Source organism: Miniopterus schreibersii (assembly GCF_964146895.1).
Source record: "Miniopterus schreibersii genome assembly, chromosome: 1".
Classification (NCBI taxonomy): domain Eukaryota; kingdom Metazoa; phylum Chordata; class Mammalia; order Chiroptera; family Miniopteridae; genus Miniopterus; species Miniopterus schreibersii.
The window spans coordinates 182,914,530-182,928,499 of NC_138101.1; the positions used below are offsets into that span (position 1 = coordinate 182,914,530).

The 13,970-nt window shown below is 40.0% G+C and overlaps 1 protein-coding gene and 1 pseudogene across 6 annotated transcripts in view; one reads left to right on the forward strand and one right to left on the reverse strand.

The window, feature by feature from the left end:
* Positions 1 to 13,970, forward strand: part of TTLL5 (tubulin tyrosine ligase like 5) — a gene marked incomplete at its 3' end in the record, with an annotated part of 215,860 nt that overhangs the window by 78,488 nt on the left and 123,402 nt on the right. For all 5 annotated transcript variants that reach the window (XM_081147080.1, XM_081147081.1, XM_081147084.1 and 2 more), the window contains 4 exons: positions 3,563 to 3,720; positions 4,885 to 5,191; positions 9,648 to 9,768; positions 12,949 to 13,095. In XM_081147080.1, coding sequence (XP_081003206.1) covers positions 3,563 to 3,720; positions 4,885 to 5,191; positions 9,648 to 9,768; positions 12,949 to 13,095 — 733 coding nt within the window. The remainder of the gene's footprint in view (positions 1 to 3,562; positions 3,721 to 4,884; positions 5,192 to 9,647; positions 9,769 to 12,948; positions 13,096 to 13,970) is intronic.
* Positions 11,633 to 12,145, reverse strand: LOC308564651 (small ribosomal subunit protein eS24 pseudogene; annotated as a pseudogene). The gene has a single exon. The product of its transcript is annotated as a small ribosomal subunit protein eS24 pseudogene (transcript).

Below are 13,970 nucleotides of genomic sequence, written 5' to 3' on the forward strand. Positions count from 1 at the left end.
CATGTTCATGGACTAGAAGACATAATATTGTAAATATCCATTCTTTCCAAATTGATCTAAAGATCCAGTGCAATCCCAATTATGAGTCTAGTCAATTTTTTTGTAGAAACTGACCAACTGTTTATTTATATGGAAATGTAAGACACTTAGAATATCCAAGATAATCTTGGAAAAGATTTAGAGTACCCGACTTACAGAAATTCTGTAATGCTATAGTAATCAAAACTGTGGAAAATTGATTGCTGAAACAGAATAAAGAGCCCAGAAATAGGCTTATATTTATAATATAATTCAGTGAGGAAAGGAAACTTGAACAAGTGGGGCTAGAACTAGATACCAATATTTAAAAAAAATGAAACTCAACCCCTATCTGTCTAAAAAATTGAAGATGATTCATAGACATAAACATAAAAGCTATTACAATAAAACTTCTTGAGGAAAATATCTCTGACTTTGGGTTTGGCAAAAGTTTTTAGACATGACACAGAAAGCAATAAACAAAAAGGAAAAAATGATAAGCTCAATTTTCTCAAAATTAAAAACTTTTGTTTATCATAAGATACTGTTAAGAAAATAACCAGGCAAGCCATCAAAAGGGAGATACATGAATAGCCAATATGCTTATGAAAATGTGCTTAACAACATTAATTATCAGAGAACTGCAAATTAAGTCATGAGATACCACTAAACATCCAGCAAAATGGATAAAATTCTTTCAAATCATCACGTTGTATGTTTTAAATATCTTACAATTTTATTTGTGAATTATACTTCAATGAAGCTGTGGGTGGGGTGGTGAATGACTGACATCACATGGTGAGGATGTGGAACCAGTAATGGAACTCTTATAAATTGTCATTGGCAGTACAAGCACTTTAGAAAGATCTGGCAGTTTGTTAGAAAGGCTAGAAAATTCCATTTGGAGATCTTTACTCAGGAGAAATGAAAAACATAACCACAAAATGGCTTGTACAAATACGTTTACAGCAGCTTCATTCATAATATTCCAAAACTGGAAACAACTTAGGTGTCTAACAACAGGAGAGTAGGTAAACTGTGGACTGTTTTTACAATGGACTAATCCTCAGCAATAAAAAGGGATCAGTGCTGATACACACAACATGGATAAATGTCAAAAGCATGCTGTATGAAAGGAGCCTTGCACAAAAGAGTTCATACTATATGATTTCATTTTTATAAAGTTCCAGAACAGGCAACCTAAATATGTGATAAAATTGAGAATAGTGGTTTTCTTTGGGAATGTGAGAAAGGGATTGAGTGGGAAGGGGCATGAGTTCTTTCTTTTTTTTTTTTTTTTTTAATATATCTTTATTGATTTCAGAGAGAGGAAAGGAGAGGGAGAGAGATAGAAACATCAATGATGAGAGAGTCATTGATCGAGCCCGCAACCCGGGCATGTGCCCTGACTGGGAATTGAACCCCGATCGCCTGGATCCCAGGTCGACGCTCAACCACTGAGCCACGCCCGGCCGGGCTCTGAGGGGATAGTAATGTTAGAGTTTGGGTTCTCTAACTATACGTTTGTCAAAACCCATCAAATGGAAATGTGATATTTGGGTATTTCACTGTGTGTAGTTTTTAGTTCGCCAAAAAAAACACAAAAAAACAAACAAAAAAAAACCCCACCAAAAAAATGCAAACAAATATTGAACTCTAGATACTGATATACATATTGAAGTGTTTAGGAGTGAAGTGCTCTGATATCTGTGTCCAACTTTGAAATGCTTTTAAAATTAAATGGATCGAGTGCTCACTTCAGCGGCACATATACTAAAATTAAATGGATTGACGGATGAAGAATGGAAGATTGGATATACATGTGATGAAACAAATGCAGTAAAATATTCATTGTGTTCATTGTAGACACTAGGAAGTGGGTAAATGGATATTCACTGTACACTGTTTACACTTTTCTGTTCATTTAAATATTTTCATAAGAAATTGTTGGCAAAATAAAATGAAGTGGATGTACCTAAAGGGTATTATAACTTATTTATGGGGAATTCAACTGTTTATTAATTTGAAAATTGTTATATGTCAGCGGTGCACTGGGCAATCTGATAAGCATCGCTGATCCAGTAATCGCGACACGCATGTTTCTTGCCCTCCTGTTTATCAGATTCATATTTCCCCCCGCATTTTCTACCCCCATTTCTTGTACTAGTTAGTATTTATCTGTCTACTCTGGGTTTCTTAGAAGCTCATAGTTGTTATTTTAAAATATCAGATTTGTTTTATTTTCTTTATTACTTAATTGGCTAAAAATCTGTTTTCACAACATTGTGTCTGTGTATATGAAGTAGGGTGGGTCAGTGTTCAGTTGCTGGGACTATCATAAGCTGAGTTTGAACTGTTTTTAAAGTTCATTAATTTGCTTCTCGTTTCTGCCCCTGGTGTCAGGACTTTCCCTGTTGTTGGCTCAATTTTCTACTCTAAAGAGAAGGCCTCCAAAAGATTTACTATTCTTTTCATGAACCCAGAAATCCCTACAAATCCTAAGTAGACCAAAAGACATAGCATTTTCATCGAACTCAGAGACCGGAAAACTTCAGAGGAATGAGGATGATTCTCTGACCTCAGAGGGAGTACACTTGGATTTCTAGAGCATTGAAGAGGGAGAGTTCAGAGCTGCCTGCTTTCAGACCCTAACATAAATACTTCTTTTCTGGCCCCCAAGAACCCTCTTTCTCTTTGGTTATCTCTGCTGCCCTGTACCTTGCCCGGTCCTTCTCTGGGTTGGACCTGATAGCTGTCACTTCTCTAATTTGTTATTTACTTTAATGCCTAAGGTAGCTGCTGCCACCCCCTTTCCCCATCCCATCTCCCATTCATGAGCTGATTGAATTTGGCCTTGTCCTACGTCTGCTGCCTGCCCTCATCTCTGCCTCTAACTCCTCACCTGTACTCAACACCCGAAGAGTCCCTGTCACCTCTGCCCACCTGCTCCTATAACTAAGTGGGCCCTAAGGGAAGAGTTCTTCATGTGAGAATGCCTGAGACTTGGTGCATCCCAGGTCTTGGTAACTTTTTACTGAGACACTTTCTCTGTGAGTCTCAGTCAGCTCTGCTACCATATTCACGGGTTATCAGCCATTCCTCCCCTCATCTCAACTTCTGCTATACTTATTAAATATTGTACATTCAAAAGAATATTTGTATAATTCTAAGTTATAATGATAGCAATAAAACAAATACCTCTAGCCACCACTTAGCCTGAGAATTAAAATGTCACCTGTATCTCCCAGTCCTCCTTAAGGTATAAGGTACTGGGTAGCACTTTATGATCTCTGCAATAAATAGCCAGTGTTACTGAATACTAAACATTGTCTTCAGATATGTTTTTGTTGAGAACATTTAACAAATTCAGATAGGCCATTAGTGAAGTTTTAATGTAGATTCCAATAGTTTGATTCATCTGTCAAACCTTTTATAGTTCACTGGAGTTACCTACTGAGTGTGCCCAGTCTGTCATCACAGATTTCTGCCAAGCTTAGCCTTAGAATAAAGGAAGGAACTTTCTGAAGGTTGTTTTTTCCCGTAGAATAACTACTGATGGTGCACCGGAATTGAAAGTAGAGAGTATGAATTCAAAAGCCAAACTGCATGCTGCTCTTTATGAGAGGAAGCTCCTGTCTTTGGAGGTGCGAAAACGTAGACGACGGAATGGGAGATTGAGGGCAATGAGGGCAAAATACCCAGGTACGTGCTGGTGAGCTGTCCCCAAAGTCCAGCATCTGGGCTCTGCCTGACTGATTTAATCAACCACTTAGTAGTCAATGAATCGGAACCTTCCTGATCACATATACTTAATTGTTTGTATAGTCCGTTTTCTCTGAAACTGAATTTCAAAAGGATTATAATAAGTTTTTAAACCTTCCATTCTCTAACATTTGTATTGGATTCCTGAAGCATATACATTTTGGCTTTTGCTCATATTTCAGCATCATATAATATCTGGTACTTTAGAAATAGCATTAGCTTAAGTTTGCTAGAATCCTGAGCGTCATTGTTCAGGGTTTTCATGATTAGGTATTAAGTCCAGTATATCCTTTGACATTGCTGAATGGTGTGAATATTTTGTTTCATTTTTGTTTTTTGTTAATCCTCACCTGAGGATACTTTTTCTCTTGCTCTTCAGAGAGTGAAAGGGAGGGAGGGAGAGAGAGAGAGAGAAAAAAACATTGATGTGAGAGAGAGACATCGATTGGTTGCCTCCCAAATGTACCTGGACTGGGGATCAAACCCGAGACCCGTTAGTGTGCGGGCCGACGCTCTAACCACTGAGCTACACCCGCCAGTGGTGTACGTATTTTAAACATGAGCAGACGAACGGGAATTTCTTTCTCTCTCAGATTCTCCCATATCTCTTTGTCGCTGACTAATTGACTGACTGCCTTTCTTTCCCTCCTTCCCTCATTTGTTGAGCAGCTGTATTAGGCACGTTAGTCACTGGGGTTTTGTTGGCGAGTAAAAAAGATTTAGTCCTTATTCTCATAGACCTTCCAAGTCATGAAGGAGAAGGGTAATGAATAAGCCCAGGAGAGAAAGATATTCCCCTGCTCTTTGTACCTTCATGAGCGGCGCCCTTCTAGAAACCTCTCACACACTAGAGATTACTAACATGTTTTTGCCTTAAGTTGTGAGAGAGCCATTGGTATTATGATGAGAAACATCAACTAATGAAGATCATTAGTAGGCTCTTAGAATATATTAGGTTGGAGAGTGACATTGTGTGCTATGAATTTGTGTGTTACTTGTGGTCTGGTTTAGATATGGGTTTTTCTAAAAAGATAAAAGGAAGGTATTGGGAGAGAGGAAAATGTCATCCTTTTTTCAGCAACATTAGTGGTTCTTCGCATTTAGTGATTGCCCAGCCGGCTGAAATGAACGTTAGGCCTGAGACAGAGAGCGAGGAGGAAGATGGAGTCGCATTAGACGGCGATGACGAGGAACAGGAGGCTTCCCAGGAGGAGCTTGCAGGGTCCCCTGCAGAGAATCGAGCCAAATACTCATCCCCACTGACTGTTACGGTAGAAAATTCACCCAGAGAAAATGCCATGAGAGTTCCTGAGTGGACCCATAAAGGTGAACAGTGCTGCAAAATGGAGATTCAGGAGCCAGAGCCTAAATTTAACCTGATGCAGATCCTGCAAGAGAATGGCAACCTTAGGTATGTACCTTTTGTAATTATAATAGTAAACCTGGCAAAGGTTCATTTGTACTGTGTGCCAGGTACTGTGCTGGTGGCTTTACAGCCATTTTCCATTTCTTATTCACAGCAGTCCTATGAAGTCATGACTGTGATTTGACATTACTGTTAAGGAAACTGAGCCTTAGAGAAGTTACTTGTCCAAGGTATAAAGCTGTGATACAAACCCAGGTCTTATTGGCTGGTTGAATATTTGTTGGGTTTTAGTGTCACTCACTAAGAGCACCAGGTGACTGAGACAAGGACCTTAAGCAGCTCATGGTTCAATATGGGGACACTTAAAGAGCGGGGGCTATGGCCCCAATATGGACAAAGTCCTCTTAGGACACAGAAAAAGGACTGATTGGTCTTGCTTAGGAAGGCTAGGGAGACATTAGGGAGGAGGTAATATTTGAACCAGGCTTCAAATAATGAGTAGGATTGCAGGAGGTTTGGGAGGTACCAACTAAATGTGGGAATGGTAATAGAGGAAATAAAGACACAGAGGTGTGATAGTATAGTCAGTCATTCAGCCCCTCAACAGTATTTATTGAGCACCTGCTCTGTGCCAGGAATTGTGTGAGGCTACATAGTATGACAATGGGGACCAAGACAGCTCATGGAGCTTACTCAAGTGGGGAAGACTGACAGTAAACAAAGAAGCAGATAATTCCAGGCAGTAGGAAGTGCTGTGCAGACAACAAAACAGGGTACAGTGTGAGAGTGTAATGGGGCAGAGGGTTTCTACAGATCAGTGTTTGGACATGAAGAGGTAGCTTCAAGGAGAGTCCTGAATGATGATGAGGAGGTAAGTCATGCGATTATCACGGGGCAGAATATTCCAAGCAGAACAGAAAATATAAAGGCCCTGAAACGAATGAGTGTGACAAGTTTGAGAAACAGTTTGGTGTAGTGGAGTTACATGGAAAGGAGGGTATGGTAAGAAATGAGACTAAAAATTGGATGTGATTTGATAGGACTTTAAGAGAATCCTGGACTTGGTTTTCTGGATGGCTAATTTTTAAGCAGATGAATGATGTGGTCAGATCTTGATTTAGAAAGTAAATTCTGATTGCACTATGGAATAGTGACTGGTAAGAGAGCAACTGAAGGCAGAGCGGTGAGTTCTAGGGGCTGTTACAGTAGTCCAGAGCCAGGAAGTTGAGCCCTTGACCAGAACAATGGCTATAGGAATGGAGAAAATGGGATGGACTTAAATTTGCAAGTTAAAATTGTTAGGGTGTGGTCTCTCCAGTTGTAAGAACTCCAAAGAGATGGACTTTTCCAAACTTGGTGGCTTGGTGATGCCATCAGTCAGTATAGGGAGCGCAGGAGTTAGCTTCATGATAGAAATAATGTTTCATTTGGGACAGTGAGGTGAAAGATGAAGCTGTCCAGTAGACAGGTGAAAACAGAGCTTTGAAGGTCAGAGTTGAACAGGATTGTATAGTTGATAGTTAAAAACTTCAGAGTGAATGTGCTTATCCAATTCAGTTTAGTTCAGCAGGCACAGACAATGAAAAAAGGAGAGCTGAGCCCTTGGGGAGACCATTGTTTAATAGCAAAGAGACAAGAAATAGCAGCTAGAGAAGTAGGCATAGAACTGAGAGGGTGTAGTATGGCCAAAGCTGTAAGAGTTCCGAGCTGTAGAGTGCCCCAGACAGCCCACGTTAGGGTGAGGAGTGAAAAGAGATGCCTTCGCTAGTGTCAGGGATAGAGTGGACAGAAGAGGAATTATAAGGAAATAAGAAAGCAAGTGTGAACTAAGTTTTTCAGAAGATTTGGCCGTGAAAGGAAGATGAGAATGCATGGGAGAAAGCAAGCCAAGAGAGAAGATTTAAAAATTTTTTCCAGGTAGGGAATTCTGGAGCTTAATTGTAGACTAATGATTTGATGGAAGAGGACCAGAGATGCCAAGGGGCTGTATTGGTAGAGAAGGGTCCTAAAGGAAGGTGGAAAGAGGCCAGTGGAGGGGTGTCTCTTCCTGAAGGCAGAAGGAAAGCATCGTGGGATGGATGCAGTGGTTAGAACTTACAGGGGAAGGGAGTTTAGGTATTTATGCATGACGGCTTTTATTTCTCAGAGGTCACTTCTTACACTGCAAGGGTGGAGAGTGACATTGGGGTTTGGGAAATGGGAGAATAGGGTTAAGGTTTGGAATAGTGTCGTGGAGAATGAGAATAATTTCATTAGTAAAGAGCACACTGAACTCCGTCAGGAGACCTGGGCTCTGGCTTTTTAATGCTCACCAACTGGCGGTGTGATCATGGACCACTCAGAGCTTCTCTATGCCTCAGTTTCCTTTTCTGTTAGGCCAGAGAATGGGATTGGACAAGTGTTTCTCAAACTGTGCTTTCTGCGGGGAAGGGGGGGCGAAGATTCCACTGAATTAAAATTAAAATTTTCAAAACCACTGAACTATATTCTAAAGTCCTTTCCAGCAATAACATTCTACTTAGCTGTTGTGGATATAAGTATTTCTTCATAAACCTTATGGATCTCACTTTCAATTAGTAAACTGTTGTAATTGAAGAGTGTGTTCATATAAATTAGTGTTTTTCAGACTATTTCCTGGAGTTGCCATCATTCTGTGGGGCATCTCAATGGCTACTGGGAATCTGGGGAAGGTCCATGGCAAGAATTCAAGACTCTAGGCCCCAGCCCCCTAGCTGTATATTTTGCATACTGAGGAATCACATAGGCTTTTTAAAAAAAAAATAGGTTTCTCTGATGTAAATCATTGTGGTTTCCATTCTTTCATCTTTTTTTGTTTGTTTCAAATGACTAGCTGATCAGTGTGTCTAATACATTAGGGACAAACTCAGGATTAACATCCCAGAGACCTCTTTAACAAGGCTAGAAAACTCAGTACTTGTTCATTTGATTTTCAAAAAAGATTTTGCAACAAAATAATGATTGCAATCTTAACTTCCAAGCAATAATTCCCTTATCCAAAGACCTTCATGTTTTAGTATAAAGGACTAATCAATAAAACTGAGTATTCTGCTACATTTGGAGGTGTCTGACATATGCTGTTTCTGGCTCATTATATTGCAGGTGAATTCGTTGACCAGATTGAGAATCTTTTTCATTTATTTTGACTTGAAAGGAATTTGTTTTGGAGGTAGAGCTTATCCGAATGGTTGAGGGGAAAGTGCTATATGGTCCCCAGGTGAACAAGAATATAACTGTTATCCTTGTCAAGAAACACTTAGAAATATAAATTTATTCTTTTTCAACATCATATTGAACTCCCACAGACTATCCCTATTAATAATAAAAATGTAGCCTTACTTATATTTCATGCTCTGAAAATCTTATGCATTAAACTCTCAAAAGCAAATCTACTCCCCAACCTGACTCCCCTCCCCTCCAGTCCCTCCAACACACACATAGAAGTTAGACCTAGACCCTCCTGGGATTTCCAGTTTACTCTAGATGAGTCCTTCATCCTAACCTTGGAGGAACAGTGAGTAGAATGCATTCAGTGATTGCATGTGTGAGGATTGTAAACAAAGTTTGTGTTGGGCCCCAATCTTCACTGATGTAATTTTGGCTGGAGTGTCAGAAGGCCGATCAGCTGAAGTAACCAAAATCTCTTCTGAAAGAAAACAGAGCTGCTACAATTAGCAGCTGAAGTGAAAATCATCAGTGTCTCTCTGGTACTTATGTCTTCCACACTATACTTAACAGATTTCCTGGTTTCCTCCCTAGACCACCAGTCAGAAATCAGGTGGGTTCTTCAGTGATGTGGCCAAGGTACTTTTTACTGTGTGTGAGCATTTCTTTTTCCCACTGAACATCTGGGCTTGTCCTAGCCTGTCTATGCCAAACTCTGTTGGACCTCACTCATTTGTTCTGGGCTCCAGCCACTCCCGTCTTGTAGTTGAGAAAAGCCTGACCTTAAAATTTGGTCTCAAAAGTTCCTTTGTAGCACTTATCTATTTCCTGCTTTGGAGCCTTCTGCACACCAGAAATATTAGTTGCCATAGCAAAAGCCATACTTTTGACTAACTGATAAGTATGTTCTTCAGGGCCTCCAAGGCAAAAAACGTTTTCTACATTAATACAAAGGCTCTTGTGAAGATTCAGTACTTTTCCTGTACATTCCCCCAAGAAAGTTATTCAAAAAGTTCCAAGAGATATATATTTATAAGGGTAGGAAAACTGACTTTCTGTTATTGTTTGAATTTCCCCCATGGTAATAATGAGAAAATAAATAGGATTCTCTATCTCTGATTCTTTTAATAGAAAAAAAAAAAATCTCATGTACTGTTTAGAAGGAATCTTTGTTCAATGACTATATGATTTATGGGCTTTATTTTTCTTAGCCATCCTAATAGAAGGCTCCTCAAAGGCCACCTTGAGAGAGGCAGGTACACATTTGGTAGGCTTACCATTCTATCTCATAACGGTATGTTGTTTTGGATTTCTGTAGCAAAGTGCAGGCCCGAATAGCATTCTCTGCCTATCTCCAGCATGTTCAAATTCGCCTGATGAAAGACAGCGGAGGTCAAACGTTCAGTGCCAGTTGGGCTGCCAAAGAAGATGAACAGATGGTGAGGCTCTTCTTGTTAGATCCTTTTTCCTTTCCCTTTTTCTTTTCTTTTTTTCTATTAGAATAAGAGCAATATATTCTTCTGGTAAAGTAATTTTTTCATAGTCTAGTTTATAGATTTCTCTAACTTCACTGTGAAATAAATCTTTGTTCTGGATCCCTGTTCATCATACTATATGTTGAGGGCATCAGTGATTTCATTATGAAAATGAAAATTGATTGCTCATTAGATGTCAGGCCAAGTGCAGAGCCCTCGAAAATAATGACAGTTAGAATCCTTTCTCAAGCAAATTTATGTTTTATTAACTCTTTGAGGGAGGCACTATCATTCCCATTTTACAGATGAGGAAACAAAGACCTAGAGAAGGGAGGTAACTTGCCTGTTGTCCCACAGCTTGTATGTGGTGAAGCTGGAACTTGAACCCAGATGTTATAATTGTACATTATTTGCTCTCTCATTGTTTCCATGAGTCATAAGGCATTTATTTTTCTATCCTGAGGTGTCAAGTTAGCTCTTTGAAAGTCAGCACTTTATCATAGGCCCTCTGAGAGTATAACCTCCTCCATTTTAACATTTTTTTCATTACTAGTTGTAACTTTATAAAATTCTTAGATTACTGGAAACAAACTTGTGTAATAATTTTTACTGTGTATCAGTCATTTGAAAATGCCTAGAATTTAATATTCTAGCAAGGTTTTTCCTTTGGGATTAGAATGAACTTTAATTTCTTTGGTAAGGTCAGTGCTTGTGGAAGAAGCCACAGCCCTTCCATAGTCCTTTTAACCAGAGGGATCTGTCACCAAAAAGTGAGAGATCTTTAAGTCTGGGACAGCTGCATACTTTGTCCAACTCAGTGGTGTCCTTACTGTAATGTCCAGTTCTCCACATAGGAGAGGCATATAATATGCCAGGCTTATTATAAAAACATGATGGCTATCTCAGAAAACAACTTGTGAATTTAAAGTAGCCAGTACGACCCAGAGATAAAACCTTGTGTGTTGTGAATAACCCTTCAGCCATCAGTGGAAAATGTTAGCTCTGCTCTTTCCAAGTGGAAAATTGAAACTGCTTTTTTGAGAGTCAGTTTGTCTGCTCCACTGTGAAAAAATAATGTTTTAATATAACAGCTTAAACCACCCTATAGTAAAGAGAGCAGAGCACAGCTATGAAATCCAACCTTCTGGTTATGAGGCTCTTTATACCGAAGTAAATTGGAACCAAAGGACATTGAACCAAAATCAAATTCACGGAGAAAAAAATCACTCAGAAGAGAATAATCACTCAGCTGTTGGCTTGGAATCCGCAGGGATCTCATGGGGCTTCTCCCAGATATTTAGGGTCGCCACTGCAAAACTTAAAACCAGTTCCATGCATTTATTTTTGGAAATGTACCTAGAGAGCAAACCCTAACCCGTTCCCTGAGGATTGTGGCAGTGGTCTTGTTTATGAGGAAGGTAGGTGTAGAATTGCCTCTCTGGTCCAGGTTAGGGTTAGACATCCTTTATCACGTAACTCACAGAAGGTGTATCAGTATACGGTCCCAACATCTGTCATTTTAAGGCAGTTTTACTATGTTTGGTGGAAGAGGGAAGGAACAACAATCTTTAAGGCCTGCGGCCTTGCAGAATCTTTCTTTGAAGCATCTGTGATGTTATGAATAATCTGATTGGTGTGTATTCAGATTTCAAAATACTTTTTCCCGTGTTAGATGAGATGCATTCTTTCTTCCCTTTCATGACCCTCCACTGTGCCCTGCCTGCCAATCCTTAATTCTAAAGGCTCCCTTATCCTTGGGACAGGAAAAAACACACATCACCTTTCAAACATAGTAACAGTTCTTTCTTTCTCTTTGTCACTAAACTTTTTATTTTATTAAAGTTCTTAGTTTATTAATCCTTTCATGAAAAATCTGCACAATCCCCACAGATAAAGTCCCTGCAGACTTCTGTTGTCCCGCCTCCGGCTCACTTTTGCCAGCACCAACACTGGCCGTTGCAGCCCCTGACCTTCCTCCTGTTCCTGCGCTCCTTTCGCTGTTTTCCAGAGGGCTTCGTCTTCTCATATCGCCCATGCCTTGCACGTCTGTGTTTGGGTTCATTTTTCTTTGTGTAATCCCAGGAATCATAAATCATGCCAAAGCCAGTTGTCTTGCCACCACCAAAATGGGTTCTGACTCCAAACACAAAGATGACACCTGCTGTGGTCCTGTACATTTTGGCTAGTTTTCCCCGAACTTCTGTCTTGGGTGCTGTTGCCTTCCCTGGGTGAAGGACGTCAGTGACCATCTGCTTCCGCTGAAGTAGTCTGCTGGTCGTGAACTTCCTGGTCCAGATAGTTACTGTGTCATTCATGCTGAAGGATAGTCTTCAAGCAGCCAGGGAGGGGGGAAAAAGCTGTCACTAAACTTTTTAAATCAGTAGTTTCTCCTGTTCACCTGTGTTCTTCACCGTGCACACATTCCTTAACTGCTTCCCTCTGTTCCCTCTTCTGTCCTGAGAGTATTCTCTTGGAATTATCTCATACCGACTCCGTCTCAGGTTTTGTCTCGGTTGCCATCCTTTCCAGTGCCAGCCTCTTGGAAGCTTTGGATGTGGGACCCTTTCCTCCCTCAACTTCCATGACACTGTTTTCTCTTGGGTCTCTTTCTACATTTCTGATGTTTCTACCATGGGGTTGTGTGTGTGTGAGTGTGTGTGTGTGTGTGTGTGTGGTTCTGGGTGGTTTTTGTCTTTTTTTCTTTCTGATTTTTCCTTCTCTTATCTCTAAGCATGACTGTTTCTGTATCCTTTCTCTACCTCCTCACCTTTGGTATTTCCTGTGCTCCTGTGGTTTTAGTTTCCAGACTTATCTTTGAGTGCTACTTCCCTATTAGAAGTGACATCTGCACTTTGAATTGTTACAGTACTATTTGTATATGAATTATGGTAGTTTTATAGCTATTACTTTATTTCATAGTTATTGATTTTGATTTTCTGATTGCCACCTTATTGAGGGAAGAGAAGGCATTTCTTCTGTGTCATGTCTTTCTGTACCTTTCCTATACCTAACATGTTGTTCTGGGTCTTATTGAAATGTTTGGTTTGCTTCTCCTCACATCTCTGTTGTGTAATCCCTTGATAGATTGTCTTCTGTTGCTTAGCACAATCCCTACTTTTCCCCCCAATGACTCTTAATTCATAGGAGCTAGTTGTTCGTTTCCTCAAGCGAGCGTCATGTAACCTCCAGCACTCACTGAGGATGGTGCTACCCAGTCGACGTTTGGCACTTCTGGAACGCAGAAGAATACTGGCCCACCAGCTGGGTGACTTTATCATTGTGTACAACAAGGTAGGTGGTTTGTCTGTTAGTCTTTGTTTTAGATTTCTGTGCACTGTCAGAAACAGGCTAGAAGCCTCTGTCCCACTGGGTGGAGAGGTCCTTCTTCTCTTACCTGGCATCATTGTCCCCTGTGTGTGACTGTTACAGGGAGCAGAATCTCATTCCTTAACCCAGTTGGGCTGAAAAGCTACTTATTAATTACTTCTGAAGGCCCCTGTCGCCATAGTTAACTCTTTTTAAAGTCATATTCCTTTGGAGCACTGTCGTACCTGAGATGACTCCCGGGCTCTGCAAATTTGCATTGTGGTTATTGTGCCTGTATACCCTGGTGAACTGACTACTTGAGAGCTAATTTGAATTGTCGATTTAATATAGTAACAATCTTCTTTCCTGAGAGAGTTATACTTAGTTCTCTAGAACTTTTAACTAGTGACATCATTTTACAATGAAGCCCAGGAAATATACTATTTGGTTAGAATATTTTGCAAAGCATCTTTTATCTGAGGGGCTCAGAATACTTTAGAAATATCTTTTCTTTTTTTTTGGCATATAAAATGTATGCTGTCATATTGTTGAAGCTGCAAGTGTGGCCACAGACATTACTAAAGTGCTATTAAAAGCCCTCTTCTCAGTGGGTTCTGTGAGTAGAAAGTAAAAACATAATAAAAATTTAAATTATTCTGCAACTTTTATTTGGAAATTTCACAGTGTTTCATGAAATAATGTTAGAAAGCAGTATATCCAATTTATAGGTGACAGAAGTACATAGAGGAGTTAAATGTCTTTACTGTAAAGACAGGTCAGCCCGAGGCTGTGAAACCAGATGCTGAGGTGTGCATTTATCAGGAGTCAGTTTTATCTTGTTGTCTTTCTGTGGGGTTGGG